Source organism: Aphelocoma coerulescens, chromosome 4 (genome assembly GCF_041296385.1).
Source record: "Aphelocoma coerulescens isolate FSJ_1873_10779 chromosome 4, UR_Acoe_1.0, whole genome shotgun sequence".
Classification (NCBI taxonomy): Eukaryota; Metazoa; Chordata; class Aves; order Passeriformes; family Corvidae; genus Aphelocoma; species Aphelocoma coerulescens.
Window position 1 is genome coordinate 15,668,651 of NC_091017.1, and position 16,461 is coordinate 15,685,111.

A 16,461-nucleotide genomic window follows, 5' to 3' on the forward strand; every position below is an offset into this window, starting at 1 on the left:
CCATGCTGGCAGAATGGTGATGTTTGCTTGACCTTTTTTCCTGGGGAACATCTGTTATGCCTGCTAGTCTGTTACTTCATCCATACCTCTGCTTGTTGCTCCAAGATAATCTAGTTCTTAAAACCTCTCAAGTTGGAGGTAGATTTTTGTTGATGGTGGTGGTTTGGGGTTTTTTTCATGTTTTCCACCCCACCTAGAAACTTGACCACAATGACTAAAAAGACAGTTTGGTGCACTTCTAAGCTTTAAGGTAGTGAATACCAATGTTTCTGTTAAAACAGAAAGCAGTCATTTTTCCTCTGTTATCAGATTTGCTGTTACTCTGGTCAGTAAACCCTTTTTAGACCTCAAGAAAGCCTCATGGGTCCATGTTCCACAATTGCATCGTGACTCTTGGTGAGACCAGTGAGTTGAAGTTTCCTCTCCAGAAATGACTGATTAACAAGCTGTTAAAACTCAGGTTATAGACTTCTGTGTTAAAATTATTAGAGCTAGATACACACTTCCTGTGATGCTGATTAAAAAACCCAGAAATTATTGGTTTCTTAGAATATGTTTTATGCTAAAGACATAATATTGTCTGTGGATTGTGAAGACTCTTGCATAATTTTTTTTTTAAACTTCTATTCTTTTTCTGTCTCAAACAAAAAGATATAACATATCTTAGTAGTTGTTGACAGATAATTATATCTCCTAGTGTGTTTTTAAAATTATAAAACTTCGGTGACAACAACATGCAGGAAATGTCTCTGGTAATATACAAGTGCGAATTCCTGATGGTGTGAAATGCTCCATGTAAATAAAGAAAATAGCTAAGCCTGTTTTAGAAACAAGTTTTCCATACATTCAAAAGTCAACTTTCGATAGTTAATGACAGGGAAGAAATTTTGCAAGAACTTCATTTCTATAAATGTGTTGCCAGTATTTCACAGTGGGGAATATGGTATGGTTAAATCTTGCCTGTCAGTATGTTGTGGTCGGGGTTTTTTTTTTTTCCTCTGCTTTTGTGTTTTTCCTACTCCATCTGATAATGGAACACAGGGCAATTATTTTTATCAGGTCTTTGAATATTTATGCTAATAGCTATGTGAGTAATGCCTGCTATGGTGGAGGCATATCTCAGTTATTCTTGGCAGACTGTAGTAGTTTTCTCAGAACAGTGTTTTGTGATTCAGTAGTAACTGTGCCAGCACCCTGTCTTAAGTGGTCTCTGAACATTGCCATTGTAGTTGTGTGTTCAGCTGCAGTTTCAACTGCCTTATATCTCTGGTAGGGATGTAATCTTGGAGTAAGAAAAAAATGAAGCAGTTAAATCTGAGTTAAATTATCTTGCAGGTTTCAGTCTTTGCTGTACAACAGTGATGATTTTCAGGTGACAGCAGTAACTGTTTATGAGGATTAGTGAATAGTTTCCCTTGCCATGGAGTATCTAGTCTGTTTAGAAGATGGTGGGGTCATGGGTGAGATAGCTCTATATACTTGAGATTTTTAGCTGCCACATTTTCCACAACTAAGTCCGATTTTGTGTCTGAATTGATCAAAAAGTTGTGGTAATATTATATATATAAAATATATGTTAAAATGTCTATTTCTAGTGTAGTCTCAGTTCTGAAATTAACCTTTCTTTTGGGAGCAAGTGCATCTAGCTCAGAGCTGAAAAAGACTTCTGAAAAAAGGGACAGGGACAGCTGGAATCTTGGTAGAACCACTGTGGCTACTAATTACTACTTTGGCTGGAAGGAAAGCAACATTTTCATTTAATGTATTTTTCTAAAGACATACCCTGGGTGCAGTTGGTGGTTCTGTGATTTTGCAGATATTCCAACAGCATGTCTTTAAACTAAAGTTTCTGGGGAAGGAATCAGAGAATATTCTGAGTTGGAAGGGAGCCACAAGGATCATCAAGTCCAGCTTTTAAGTCAGTGGCCCATATGTGGACTGAACCCACAACCTCGGTGTTACTAGCACCAGGCTCTAACCCATACCTCTCTTTCACTCTAAACAGCTTCTCATATTTCGTTAGTTGAGGGTGTGCAAACCTGTGATTTGGTACCTGGTAGTGCTTATTCCATTTTTGCTAAAATGGGTTTCTATCTCTGTCCTCCATTGTCTGCATCTGAGCACACCAAATAACATCCAGTCAGGGCCCATTATTTAATGCATTAACATTTATCCTAGGGAGATTCAGAATGATTCCCTAAGTGATGGGCAGTCCTGCAACCTGGAAAGTCATACCCTCGTCAGATATGAGTAAGTGGTTGTGAGGAGAGATGAAACTGTGAAGAAGGGTAGAAAATTGAACAATGAGAAAGCAAAGTAGTACATCACAGAGCTGGAACTTTTTAGCCTTCTTTCAAATTCAACTTCAAAAGTTTGGTTGTTTGGATTTTTTTAGGATGTATTTAATGTGCTAGTCTGTGTACATCACTGTTTTGTGTACTTTTAGAGTTCAATTTAGTTGTATCTCTGTTAATTTCAGTCAATTTTTCATTTCATATTTACAACATTTTCTGTATTTATTTGTTTCAATATTTACTATTTAATGCTAAATTTCTTTTTACTGTGCTACTAGACTGTTCAGCTAATCCTTCCTACCTCCAGAAACAACACGTTCACTTTTTGTTTATACCCACTCAATGTTGTAGTGATTTGCTCTATTTTAAAGGTTTTTTTGAAGGGGGCAGGGGAGGAGAGAGGAAGTGTTTTCTATTTGGGGTTTTTTCAACATTCTTTTTAGTTTTTAGGGTTTTTTTTCTTTGCTTGGTTTTTTTGTGGTTTTTTTTGTTGTTGTTTGGTTCTTTAAGGTTTTTTTAGTTTGTGGGGTTTTTTTGTGGGGGGAGGGGCAATACCCTCTGATTTCTTTCTTTTCCTCTTAATTTCACAGATTTACTCAAACTGTTTCTCCACTGAAAATGCTTTGAATTTCTTTAGGCATTTATCTAGCAGATCTGCTGAAAGACCATGATTATCTCATCTTCAAACCATTTTGGGAGATCAAGTTGATGAACATTTATCATCATTGCAGAAAACCACATCAGTCGTTTGTATTTGGCCTCTGACAATGCCTACCTTTATTCTTCTTCAAATTCCAGTTATCTGCAAACTCTGTTTTTATTGTTCTTTTTTAGTTTATCTCTATCACATCAGCATAATTAATTTTATGTTTGTCCTAAATCCACAAAAGTTAGTAAAATTTGTTGAAATGCATCTTGTATTTGGGTGGATTACAGATGATAGTTGAAGGAATCTTCAACTAAGCTGTCTTTTGGGCTCCTCCCTTGATGAAGTCTGAAGTTTTCCTGATAGTGAGGATGTTTGTCAATAAAATAAGTGCGCTTAGGGGCTGCTTTCAGACTTTTTTTGGTACATTAACTTTTCTTCTGCTGAGAAGGGACTGTTGGAAATGATTTCACATGATGTGATTACACATCTTGGTTTTTTCATTATATATGTATGTTTTCCCTCTTCTGTGGGTGACTTTGCTGTACAAAGTGATTCTGGTTTGTGTTTATTGAAATTGCTCTGAAAGGGAAAAAAGAAGTGTCCTATCAGCTACTATTTATCAAGAGGCAGTTCTGATCAACAGCTGCTATAACTTACTGCTTTTGGTCAACTTTCCCTTTACTTTTGGTGCTTTCTACCAGATCTTATGCAAGGCAAGTGTAGTGCAATATAGAGCCTTTCCAAGAGATCCTAGAAAGCCTGTTTTTTAATCATCTCAGTTAGTGAGGCTAAAAGCTGGCACAGTTGACTTGTTTTATCTTTGGATGAGGAGCCCTCCATTTCTGCACACTGCAAAGGCATCAGCCACTTCATATTTGCCACTTGTGATGACAGCCCAACACTGCTCCTGATGATGGAAGGCAGACTTTGTGCCATCAAGTTTTTATTTGGGTTAATACTTCTCTCTTACTATCTAGGTAGTTGGAATTATTTGTGCTCTGTAACTCTAGGTGCCTGGCTGTGTCTTCAGGCATTTCCCACAAGCAGTAGCAGAGACTTCTGGAAGGCTCCATTAGAGAAGGGATCCCTGCCTTCAGCTTCACTACCCACAACACACCCATCCATACCTTTTACTCTGTCTCCCCTCCCACCCTTGGCACATACACAGATTTTTTTTTCAGTAATATTGCTCTCCAGAATAAGCTGTACAAAAGTCTGATGACAGTATTGTATGCTGTTGATGGTTCTAAACCATCTAACTAAAAGCTTCTTGCACTGAATTTGCCCTTAGTGCTATTGCTATAGGCAATAACATTGCTTGTAGTGCTTGTAGCACTGATTTTTGCTACCCATCTGAATGAGTCTACTCCCATTGCTTGCTACCTGCTGGTTTTCTGAAGTCCGGGATTCAATGCACCTCTTGCACTTGAAACAGATTTTGTTGTTTGATTCTACCAAGCCTCTATCTCATATATACTGAATCCATGCTGGAAAATCAGACTCCTGTGTATTCACCATGTAACCACATCATTGTGGTTATACTCATGTGTACGTGCTTGCACAGTTGTCACAATAGGTATGTTTACATATTCTTTTATAGGTTTTGCTCTTTGCTTTTTTGCTATTTTTACTAGTTAGCATATCCCACTCCTGTATTGGCTTTCTTCTGCAGCAGAAGTTGAAGGGCTAAGGACATCTGAGTGGGGCACATAGAGGATGTTATAGTAAATGATGACTCGGGTGCTTCAAAACCAGGGGAAAGGTGCAAGGAATAAATTAAGACTAGTGCTGATGATAGAAGTTAATCTTATATGATAGCGCTATCAAATTTGCTCAGAGCAGATGACAAGAGAACGTCTTCCAGCACTTAAAATGCTGTCTGTGTTTTAGGTAATGCTTAATTAAGAGTGACAGCTTTGAAACTGTTATTTATAGTGTTCAACTGCTATGCCAGGATGCCAGCAGCGTGACAACTTTTTCAGAATTGTGGGCTTAACCCCTGAGTCTCACTTTCAAAGGTGACTAAACCAGCCCCTGTTCCACAGGTGGCTTTGGAGACTGCCCAAAGGAGGCTGTGCACACTCAGTTTGGTACCAGTCTTGCAAAGACAGATTGCCCAGCTCTGTCTGTGGTGAGATAGAAAGAGAACCGGCCTACAAAATCACACCTCATGCTGGGCTGGTGGGGCACTGTCCTTGTAGAAGCAGTGCATGCTTTAGACATGATTGGCTCTCAAAATTGAGGAAAAATGGCTTTTGTCAGGAATTCTGGCAGTTTGCCTATGCCTTTAGTGTAGGAAATGCAACTGTGTCACAGCTGTTGTGCTTTCTAAGTTGGCCTGTTCCAACCCAATCACCTGACCAGTGCTTTCGCCGTGGTAGTTTTGGAAGACAGTGCCCACCAGGTACTTCAGGTCTGCATGCTGGGAAATGGGTACTTATCCTTGTTTGTGTGAGTTTCATAAATTGCCTTACCTTTTACCTTGGTATCTCAGCCTTTGTTTTATCTCAGTCTAATGGAGGGAAGTGGTAGGGGCCTCTCCTTGCTTTAGCATCAGAATTGGAAAAGCCAGTGGTTTGTACAGAAGTCTGTTATGGGAATAAGTCTGCCAGACAAACACATGAGAGAGGAGCCATTGCACAAATGAATCAAATCTGCACAGCTGACAGTGTGGTGCTTCAGAAAATGATCTTCTCAATGTAGTCGATGCTACAAGTTTGATGAGTACTTTGCCATATGAAATGTGCTGCCTGTCGAATAAAGTTCTTCCCAGGTGTTTGCTGGGGCATCTTAACAGCAGATGAAGCAAACAAGCCAATATTAAAATTGGATTTTTCTTCAATTGCAGATTTATTCCTCCATTAGTAATTCCTTTGTAATTTCTTTTTTATGTGATACTATTCACCTTCCCTCTCTGTCCTAGCTGACACTAAAAGCACAGGAGATGATTGATACATAGTTATTAATGAAAAATGGTTTTAAATTTCTCTTAAAGGTAATGGGCAGACATCACAGCTGGCATTATAGACTTCTTACATAAGTGTGTTTTCAGGCAGCAGTGAAATGGGATTGCATTTTCTCTTGATTTATTTATTGAGGCTGATAACTTGTTTACTAGGCTGAGTATTTGTCTTTGGCTCTGACTGATACGAAATAGCATCCAGAAGTGGGTCTCAATCATAGGAATTATCCATAAGCTGTTACTATTTTCATTCTCAAAAAATGTAGGCTGGGGATGTGGTAATTGCTGATCTTAGCCTTAATGTTGCTTTTTTTCCTGTTTTTTATTTCTTTTATCTTTCAGCACCTCTCCTTCCCTACAACCCCTGTTACCCTCCATACTGTTGTTTCAGTGCAGTGCTTTTTTTCAGAAATTTCAGGTGTTTCCACAGAGGCCACTAATTGATGGTGACTTCATGTCTTTGGAAAAAGTATATTGTGTTTGATAAAGCAAAAATACTCAAACAAAAGTCACTGCAGGTTACTGAAATCTGTCTGCTGGTCAAAGAATGTACTTTTTGCAGCCATGCCACAGTAAAAGCCAAGTGTGTGTGTAAGACTGGAGTGTGTGTCTGGAAAGTGTAGGCCTAAGCCTAGTCCTTTTTTCATGTAGTGCTGCAAAGGTGAATTTATGCTCAGTGCTTGGGGCTGCTGAGAGGATGTGTCCCCTTCTGCAGACTACCAGACTGAGTTCTTACTGCTTTTGTCTTTTTACTATCCCCTACAGAGGCTGCAAGTCGTGCCATAGTCCAGTTTCTGGAGGTCAATCAAAGTGAAGAAGCAAGTAGAGGTTGGATGCTGCTCACCACAATCAATTTACTAGCTTCATCAGGACAGGTTAGTCTGAAACAGCAAAGCTGAAAATAAATTATGGTGTGGAAGAGACAAAAGCAATAATAAAATGAGCTGCATGAACACTCACAAAAAGATATAACTATATTCTACTTTTCTGTGTTAAGATGCCCTTTCTCTGATACTGCCACAGGACTTCTGCTTTAGCTCCTTGTGGTTTCAGTTACCTGAAAAAAAAAAGTCATTTTGAGACTTTAATTTATAATGTTCTTTTGAATTATGCATGCAACTTTTATTGCTGCCCAAAGGCTTCTCTCGCATACTGCTGCTTAGTGCCCCCTGAGATGCATGGCACATGCAGGACCTAAATAGTTCAGATTTTGAACCTTGCACACCTCACTGGAGGAGGGCCACAGCAGTTGCAAAAAGCAAGGCCAGCAGCAGTGATGAGTGGATGGTAGTGAATCATTCCTGCCTCTGCTTCTGGTGCTGCCCTCCATCAGAGAGCTATCTCTAGCAGTGTACTGGGCAGCTGTTTGTTATTTCTGCTCCAATCTGCCTTTGCATTTCAACACATCATCTTATCTCTGTTTTGGTACACCACCAGCCTCCACGCCAATTTGTCTTCTCTTCCCACTGATGCTTTCAGATTTTCTACTACCTTGCTTCTTAACGGCTGCTTACACCTTCTTGCCAAGTGAGAGCATAAATTGAATAGTCCTTCTCCCACTCCCATTTCTACTGCTAAAAAGAATTGGTAGCTGATGAGGGCTTGGCTGAAGGTCTTGTAATTAACTTGTTAACTTCTGTTGGCAGAGACTGACAGGTTTTGTTTCTGTCCTGTGCAATAAGAGCTCTGAGCTGTGGCTGTGGGATGCTGTTGTCATGTAAATAAATCATCCTATTTTTAGAATTACTGTTTGGATAGGCATTCAAGAATAGATGGTGCATCTGTACTGCTGTGTGAACACCTCACCAAAGGTGTGAGAATGAAATGCTGGTTTTTCTATCGCATTATTATCGATGTTTTGAATATATAATATGCTGAACTGATATTTTTCACTGTGTTTTCTTCTTCCTCAGAAAACTGTGGACTGCATGACTACAATGTCAGTGCCTTCCACACTTGTTAAATGTCTGTATCTGTTCTTTGACCTTCCACACGTGCCTGAGGTAGTTGGAGGAGCACAGAATGAACTACCTCTCGCAGAGCGCCGAGCGCTGCTACAGAAAGTCTTTGTACAGGTAAGAAAGGTAAAATAGGTCATGGAATTTGAAAGAGGAATGTAAATACTTCATGTGAGCAAAGTCTAGAAACTTTTCACTTGAGCCAGGTGTTACTCTTCGTTGATTCTTCAAAAACTGATGGCTAAGAGAGAGGTGGATTTTCCTGGAAGCCCAATTGAGGTTAAATTTCCACTCCTCCTGTAGATTTTGTCTTTGAAAAATACCTCCTGTACAGAAATGCATGCAGTTCTTCTGCACAGATACTTAGAAGGAACAACATGTGGACTAATTATTGTGTTTTCATCTAACTGGTCCTAGTACTTGGTATCTTTGGCTGCTGCTGATTGAAATAGACATAGTAAAAAACATTAGTATTGATAATAAAGTGGTGCTCTCAAATGAACTGATTAGAATGGGTGAGGTTTCAGACCTCCCCCTCCAGCTGCAGACAGCCTGCCTCCAGTTTTCTGAGAGGGAGCTTGAGTTTTTCCTGCACAAGATGCAAAATGGAGATCAGATGTCCTCAAAACATGCAGAAAAGGGAGTGAGATGTAGTAACTTTGCTTCTGTGGCTGCCTTTTGACTTGGTTATGGTAATTAGGAAATTCAGATCCAGTTAGTTGCCAGTTATTCAGGTAGGTCTGCAGTTTTGCTGTAGCCTTTCCTGACAAACTTAATTTGACCAAGATGTTATGGTTGCTGCTCTGCCAACAACCCATCAATAGCATTCTTCCTGCATTAGGAAGGGATACAGCAGTTTGCCTCACAGAGCTTCTCCCCCACTGCAGAATTTAGACCTGTAAATTAGGCAACTGGCAGATTCTCCAAGAGTGGAATATCCTGGTACCTGTGCAAGTACGCTGTGTCAGCCTAAGAGATTTAAACTCTGCTTCCAGTCTTCTGGTAAGCATTTTAATCTGAAGTGGGACTTCAAATAACCGTGCGTCGAATAACCTTGTCTTATGTTCAAAGTACTGAAACACACAAAGGGAAAACAGCATGTTACCTTTTTTAATGTGTTTGCTTAAAGGAAGAATGTTTCACCTTTTACTAAGTCTAGGCAAAATTAGCAAGGATAAAGGTATTCATGCTAGTTGTTTATTGACTTCCTATTTCAGATCCTAGTAAAATTGTGCAGTTTTGTGTCCCCGGCGGAAGAATTGGCTCAGAAGGATGATCTCCAGCTTCTATTCAGTGCAATAACCTCATGGTGCCCTCCCTATAATCTGCCTTGGAGGAAGAGTGCAGGAGAAGTACTAATGACCATATCTCGTCATGGCCTTAGTGTCAATGTAGTGAAATACATTCATGGTATGTGTCTTTCTTCACTATTATTTATTGGGATATTTTCCTGCTCTTCTTTCATAGTTTTCTTATCTGGGAAATAGGGATGAAAATAATAGGGAAGCTTCTAGGCTTTTAGTTTGGACATGTGCGTATTTACGTGCAGGTAACATTTCCAAGCACTTGTGTAGTGAGAGAGGTGATTTTAGCTGAGTCTGTCTCATTCACATTTCAGTTTAACCTGGGAGGATAGTTTCCTCTCATGTTTTGGTGTAGAGTTCATGACGAGAAAAAGGAAAGGCTTTCGGTAACTTCCGTAACTCCCTGTATTGAAAAATACTCGCTGTGAAGATGGATTCATCCTTAACAGCCAGCTGTCTTCCTCCCCTGTGGTCCAGCCCAGCTCCCCCAACCTAAGGATGTTGTTCTTAGGGCCTGGCCCATGGAGGCTCTTTGCTTGGCTGAGAACCACACCTGTGCTGGATGGGTTTGCAGCCCCTATGTTTTTCCTGTTCTCTCACTGACTGGATTGCTGACACTTCAGCCAGCCTACATTTCTTCTCCCAGGCCCTCATCTTCCCCACCTTTCCATACAGCTTACAGATTGCAGGTTTTGTGCATCCTGAAGGCCAAATGAAATTATCTCATGGGCTTAATCCAGACTGCAAGTCACCAGATGAATGAAGCATCCAGAATCATTCCAGTTTGTCTTTTGTCCATTTATTAAGACAAGTAGATCCTGGCTGTTGCTGGCATGGAAACTGTAGTGTACAGGGACATTTCTGTAGCTGGTTACAGATTTTGGTAGCTAATAAAAGTAGCAGTTTGCTCATCATCTGTCTTTGCAAGGAGCTGGTGAAGAGGCAGTTACCAAGTTGGTTCACAACCACTTGCAGGTGAAAACCAGTGTTGGAGAGGATATTAGCTGCCTGGAAGCAGCTTTGCATACAAATGATTCTTTTTGCATTAATTGAAAACTGGATGGGTGCTTAGGTATGTAGGACTTGAGGTAAGGAATCTGATAAAATATGTTTCTAATATTATATTTAAGGCTTTTAGACTGTGGGACCACATAGGAAGCATTTGTAGTTTTTAAATTGGACTGACTGTTGGAGTGAACTAGCATCCTTATACATTTTAGCGGTGTACACCTACTGGAAAAAAAGAAACCCACAATTTTGGGTTGCTCACACCCTAAGAAGCAAGTAGTTACAAGGGTCTGCAGAACCATTTTGATAGTTTATTAAATATATCATCCTGCTCCCATATACTTCACAGAAAGTTTCAGCCTGTGTTTTTTCTTGTGCTAAGAGTGTGTTTCCAATTCCAGTTAAAAAGATGTGAATATACAGTATCACTTGAAAGCACAGCATAGTCACCAACTGAGTGTTTTCAGATAGGGCTTTCAAGGTGATAGGCTTCTGGTGAGCTTTTGATGAGTGTAGAAGGTGTATGCATGTATGTGTGAAAATGTTATGAAGTGCAATAAAGAAAATAACTAGAGTTTTGACTGTCATTTGGCATATTACAGCTGCTACCCTTATTGCTTCTGTATGGCCTTGGTCCACAAAGGAGTGAAACTGGCATATGAAAAGATACTCTAGGTTCTTTAAAAAGAGAAATGAAGTCTTAAAAAGAAAACCAGTTGGCATTCCTTCTTGCTTTTTGATTGAAAAAGTGAACCTGACTTAAGAGATAGCAATGTCTGTCTCAAGACTCATCATACATTCAGGAAAAATTTAAGATATTTCATCATAGGCAAAGGAGCATCCTTTCACCATCTCATGCTCTGATTTAATCTCTGGAAAATTTTGTTATCAGTCTAGCTAGAAAGATTTGTGCTTGTGTTGTGCATGCTGCAAAGATAAAATAGCAAATATTGGAAAGGAGCATCTTTAAAACAGAGTGCAACTTAAAATCTCACAATAGACTTGAGAAAACTTTTTGTTGCTGACCTAATGAACTGATGGGATGTGAAAATTATGCAGGGCAAGACACGCTGTCTCTCTTTGATGCCAGCCAATGAAATGCTAACCAGAGTAGGGATAAGATGACATGGTGTAAAGGTTTATATATAGGGTTTTAATAACACTTCAAGTCCGTGCTTTGTATAACTTTGTGTTTTAAAAGAAGAAAATATGGTTTAGAATTACTTAGAGTTGCCATATTTGTCTTTTTATTCTGTTGAGTTAACTGGTCAGACTTTTTAGGTAAAAATCAGTATTTATCTACACAGTTTTCTCCTTACAAGAGTAAAGGTTATAAAAGGGAGGAAGGGGTTGGCAAAAAGAGGTTAGGGAGGGATCTGATCAAAAGCCACTTGATAGTCCTTCTCATCCTCAAGTGGTATTAAATGTTGGGTGACAAGAGACACTTGAATAAGTTACCTTACTGCTGTGTTTCATGTGTTAGTTACACTTCTTGCTGTCATTAATGTCAGTAAAATCCTAAATTTCTTCACTGCAATTTTTTCAGAAAAGGAATGTTTGTCCACGTGTGTCCAGAACATGCAGCAGTCTGATGACCTTTCTCCCCTAGAAATAGTTGAGATGTTTGCTGGACTTTCTTGTTTTCTCAAAGACTCCAGTGATGTATCCCAAACATTGTTGGATGATTTTAGGATATGGCAAGGATACAACTTCCTCTGTGACCTCCTCCTCAGGTAAGCAGAAGTGCTTGAAGAAATACGGTCAGATCACTGAGCTTTTTTCAAAAAAGTTTTCTTAATAAAGAGTAGATTAATATGTTTAAACAAATAAGTGATTATAGATGATTATGGAATGAAGATATTAGGACCAAAACATTGAATTTTATGCTTGTCTCCATTTATGAAACTACATTGTTTAACTTTTTGTTCTTTAGTACTGATTTATTACTAAATGCTTCTTGCTGTGTAAAGAAAACTGTTGCTTAAAATAACTGGTACTAAATATTTAGACAGAACCCAGAACATAAAATTTTGGCTGCAACTAGAGATTTTTGAGTTTGGTTGGAGTTTGTTTTGTCTAAGGAGATGGTTTAGTGGTGGACTTGGCAGTGTTGGGTTAACAGCTGGACTCAATGATCTTAAAGTTCTTTTCCAACTTAAAACAAGACAATAATTTAATCACAGAATTATTTATCATGCTATCATAATGAAAAACCACATATGTAATCGTGGTGCATGTTACAAGGGAATCAGTGTGTGCGTATATATATATTTCTTTTTATTTTTCATTAAAGGTATTTCTAAGCTGCCTAATGCATTAAAAAATATGGTAATGAAAATGCCTGCCCAAAAAAAAATTTGGGTGTATGATCTATCCATGATTTTATTTCTTTCTAGGAAAGAAACTTCTTTAATTTTCTGACTGAGAAAGAAAAGAGTGTCTGTTGAATTACTTGTTTAAAATCATTGGGCAGTCTATGTTGCTTTGTTTGGATATGAAGTTCTGAAGAGGGATGCTTAGCTGTTGAAATACAGAGATACATTTTACAAATCCAAGGCACATACTGGGAAACTATAAGTGTACACCTTATGAAGTATATTTGGGTCAAACATTATTAATGAGAAATGTTAATGTTGTAGTCGCCCCATTTTTGGTGTTAGTATGCTGAGTTTTGGCACCCAAGTATTTGAACTAACTTTCCACTACATTGTATATTTCTGAGGGGTTTTTTGTTTGTTTTAAATGGATACCAGACACAGACATGGCATTTGAAATTCTTAATCACACTTAAAATTACTCTTAAGTTACCTTTGGTGCCACAAAAGCTAAAGCACCGTTTAAGGAATTGTTATTTTTCTTGTTCTATAAGTGGAGTTTTGGAGTATGTTGTATTTACAAATGCATTAATTCAAAGCAGTGTAATTCAAATGCAGTTTTTCTTCAGAAACTGTCAGCCAGAGTTTCGGTGAAATATGAGGGGAACATGCTGTCGTGTTTCATGTTGAGGTACAAAAGTGATTCTCTGTAGATCAAGTGTTTTAAACAAATTGCTCATCCTTTAAATCAAATGGTGGGGAATCCCTGCCAAATGCATAAGAAAATTAGGGATTTTCATGTCTCGTTGAAGAAGGGAGGGGACCTGCAATCGTCAGGTGATGTCAGTAAATTAATGGTGTAGGAATGTGTTATCCTCACTTCTTCCTGAGGTGGTTTTCTAGAAAAAGACACTTTCTTTCAAAAAACAGTGACCTTGAATAAGCCAGTGTGTTGATCAGTGATGGACCACAGTAATCTATTCTCCCTGGACATGTTTTGGCTCAAACTGACCCACAGAGACTTGTTCTGCTCTGGGGCACTTTTGTGAAGATGACTGTCATATAAGGGTATGAAATCTGGACACTGGGCCTCAAACTGCAGAGCAAAGGCTTTGAAGCTGGAAAAGCAGAAGGATGTGTAACAAAAATGGCTTACTAAGAAATTGCAGAAAATCTGAGGGCCAGAGGAGCACTTTGGTGATTTCGCCTGGATGGTGAGAAAGGGCAGGGTACGTGGAGGATTAGTAGAGTGGCAGTAGGTGAGCTCAGTGCTTCTGTAGTGACTTTTGGCAGGAGGTTTTTGTTTGAAGGAGGTTCTTTGTTTGAAGGAGGTTGATTCCTCAGCCACGTCTGACTGAGAAGATGGAGGATGCAGAATGAGCTGCTTGTAAAGGGCTCCCACAATCACTTGTCAGGAACAAGTGAAACAGAGCTTGCACTGCTTGAGTGAGTAGAAGAACGTGATCCCCAGTTTATTTCTGAGATCTACAGAGTTAGTAAATAATTGAATATTGTTTAATTTGTGGTGAAGTAGCAGGAAAATGAGGATGGCTTTATGATTCAGAGTCAGTTTTTAGGGTTTGGTCTGATGGTGTGTTCCTCTCAGTGAACAGTGATTGGGATGGGATGTTAACATTCCTGTTCTCTTGTGTTCAAAGGTTAGAGTTTGTAGTTCTAATGAGGGTGCTTCATCCTGTGCTTCGAAGTGCTAGGCTTCTACAAAGATACCATTTCATTAACACAAAATATTCACTCTTAAAATGGCAGATATAATCTAGCAAGTTAATTACGGATCTATTTAATTACAGACTATCCATGTACTTTCCTATATAGCATCTTCATGTCTGTGAGAAGATTTTTAATGTAATTTTCATGTCTCTTGGTTTTTAGTAGACTGTTGAGTTCAAGGAAAGATTTATGAGGTAAATTCCTATGGCAGATGGCTGTTTGCTCTTGTAAGTCCAATGTTTGACTGGCTAATGGTATGACATAGGAACGTGGAAAATACTGCAGGAATAAGGCAGTAAAGCTGGTCTCTAAATTAGTAAAGTAAACCAGATCTTACTAAAGTGATTTGAGTTCAAATAAATTAGTGCTGCTAACTTGATCCTTTTGTATTTTCTTTAGATTAGAACAGGCAAAAGAAGCTGAATCTAAGGATGCTTTGAAGGACTTAGTTAATTTGATAACTTCCTTGACAACATACGGTGTCAATGAATTAAAGCCAGCTGGTGTTACCACTGGAGTACCTTTCCTGCTACCTGGATTTGCAGTCCCACAGCCTGCAGGCAAAGGTGAGTCTTCTTTTTTCTCTGTTTGCTCTTTTGTTGTTTTAAATGCAAATTACAAGATACAGCGTGGCTGTGTATTGCACAAACCCTTTGCAACCAAGGCTAGGTTCTTTATCTGAGATCATGTATCAAATACTCAGTGATTTTGGTCTCAAAGATTTTATTTTGGGGTTGTTACCCAAAGAAGAGAGCTTAGGGTTTGTGTATTTGAGGACAGGTCCAGCCTCTTCACTGCAAAGATGACAGTTTTCTACATGGAGATTTGAAGAGATTGTCTTATTGGAGAGATGCACTGATTTGATTTATGGTGTTTTAAGCTGCTCTTACTAAACTGATATGAAAGGCTGATATGCTGCCTTGATTTTTTTTCCTTTTTTAATCCTTCCCCCACCCCATTTTGCTTTCTGTTAGCTTTTGTCAGCATAGGCAAATGTAACTTGTGAGCTGAAATCTTGTTATTTCATCACTAGTGTGATCAGAGTGATAAAATCTGTGGTGCGCTTGAAACCACAGTCAGTTACAATTTGGAGATAAGATTGAGGAAGTCTTGAGGGAGAAAGGGTTTTATAAAAATAAACTTACGTTTCATGTTCTGTGCATAAACTTAAAATTCAGGTTAGTCCTGTATGTAACAAAGGAGTTTAGAATTAAATAGTGACTGTGGAGCTAGTTTGTTACTTGAACTTCTTATGAGATACACCACCGGCACAAGAAAAGTTTGTTATAGGATTGCATTTAGAGATTTATAGACTAATGAATATACATCCTAGGTTCCTTGGACAGTGACTTCCTTTCTCTGGTATGGAGAGAGTTCATTGTTCATAGCAATTGTTTTTCTTTTGCACTAAATAGAGAAAGAAGGTGAACACTCAGAGTTTAATTTCTTCGAGTTTTGATAATAATATTCATTTTTGTTTAGGCTAATCAGCTTTTCTGATACAATATTATGAGAGAATCATGGCCTGCTGCCATCTGCAAAAGAGTTTTTTAACTTTGTGGTATTTGTCAGGACATCTCTGTTTCTTTTACCTGCTTTTAATCACTTCTTTTTATGAAGACTGTATTCATTCATTTTCTCAATCACTTTTATTTAAATCCTTTTAGTTCTTGAACTCTGAAGACCTGTTATAATTTGATTTCTTCAGGAGTCCTCCTAATAATCAAAAAGAATTTATTAATCTGCTTGATTGACTGGAACAACTGTTGATACTAAGCTAGAATATAAATAGTTCTATCTGACACTACTATGTTCCTGTCACATTTAATAAGCTCTAAATCCCCTCATTTGAACATTTTCCATAGTAAAGAAAGCATGTAAAGAAGTCCCTTTAGGAACAACTGAGTGTGACTTACAATGTAACTAATATTCTTCCAGATGTGAAATTGTTCCATGTTCATTTACAAGGGAATTTTCTCTTGCCTTCTGGAGGAATACTGACATGGAAGGTGGGGAGGCTAGGCATGGAGATAATTGAACCTACTGCTCAATTGGACAACTTAGTTTACAAAAATGAATGGAGTGGTGTTCCACAGAGAATATGAAATAAAGAAGGATTTTTTTTTACTTACGAAAGGGTTTTCAAATCAGGTTAACAGTTTGCATATACCTTTATTTGAAAAAATAAAATAAGATTTTATTGTTAAAACATCCTAAATGTTTTGTTTAGAGTTTGTTTAAAG

The 16,461-nt window shown here is 38.5% G+C and overlaps 1 protein-coding gene across 7 annotated transcripts in view; it reads left to right on the top strand.

Annotated features, from left to right (window-relative positions):
• WDFY3 (WD repeat and FYVE domain containing 3) overlaps window positions 1–16,461 on the top strand; it is a 153,594-nt gene that overhangs the window by 58,487 nt on the left and 78,646 nt on the right. For all 7 annotated transcript variants that reach the window (XM_069012812.1, XM_069012814.1, XM_069012807.1 and 4 more), the window contains 5 exons: window positions 6,671–6,780; window positions 7,819–7,980; window positions 9,081–9,273; window positions 11,722–11,908; window positions 14,618–14,784. In XM_069012812.1, the coding sequence (XP_068868913.1) occupies window positions 6,671–6,780; window positions 7,819–7,980; window positions 9,081–9,273; window positions 11,722–11,908; window positions 14,618–14,784 (819 nt within the window). The remainder of the gene's footprint in view (window positions 1–6,670; window positions 6,781–7,818; window positions 7,981–9,080; window positions 9,274–11,721; window positions 11,909–14,617; window positions 14,785–16,461) is intronic.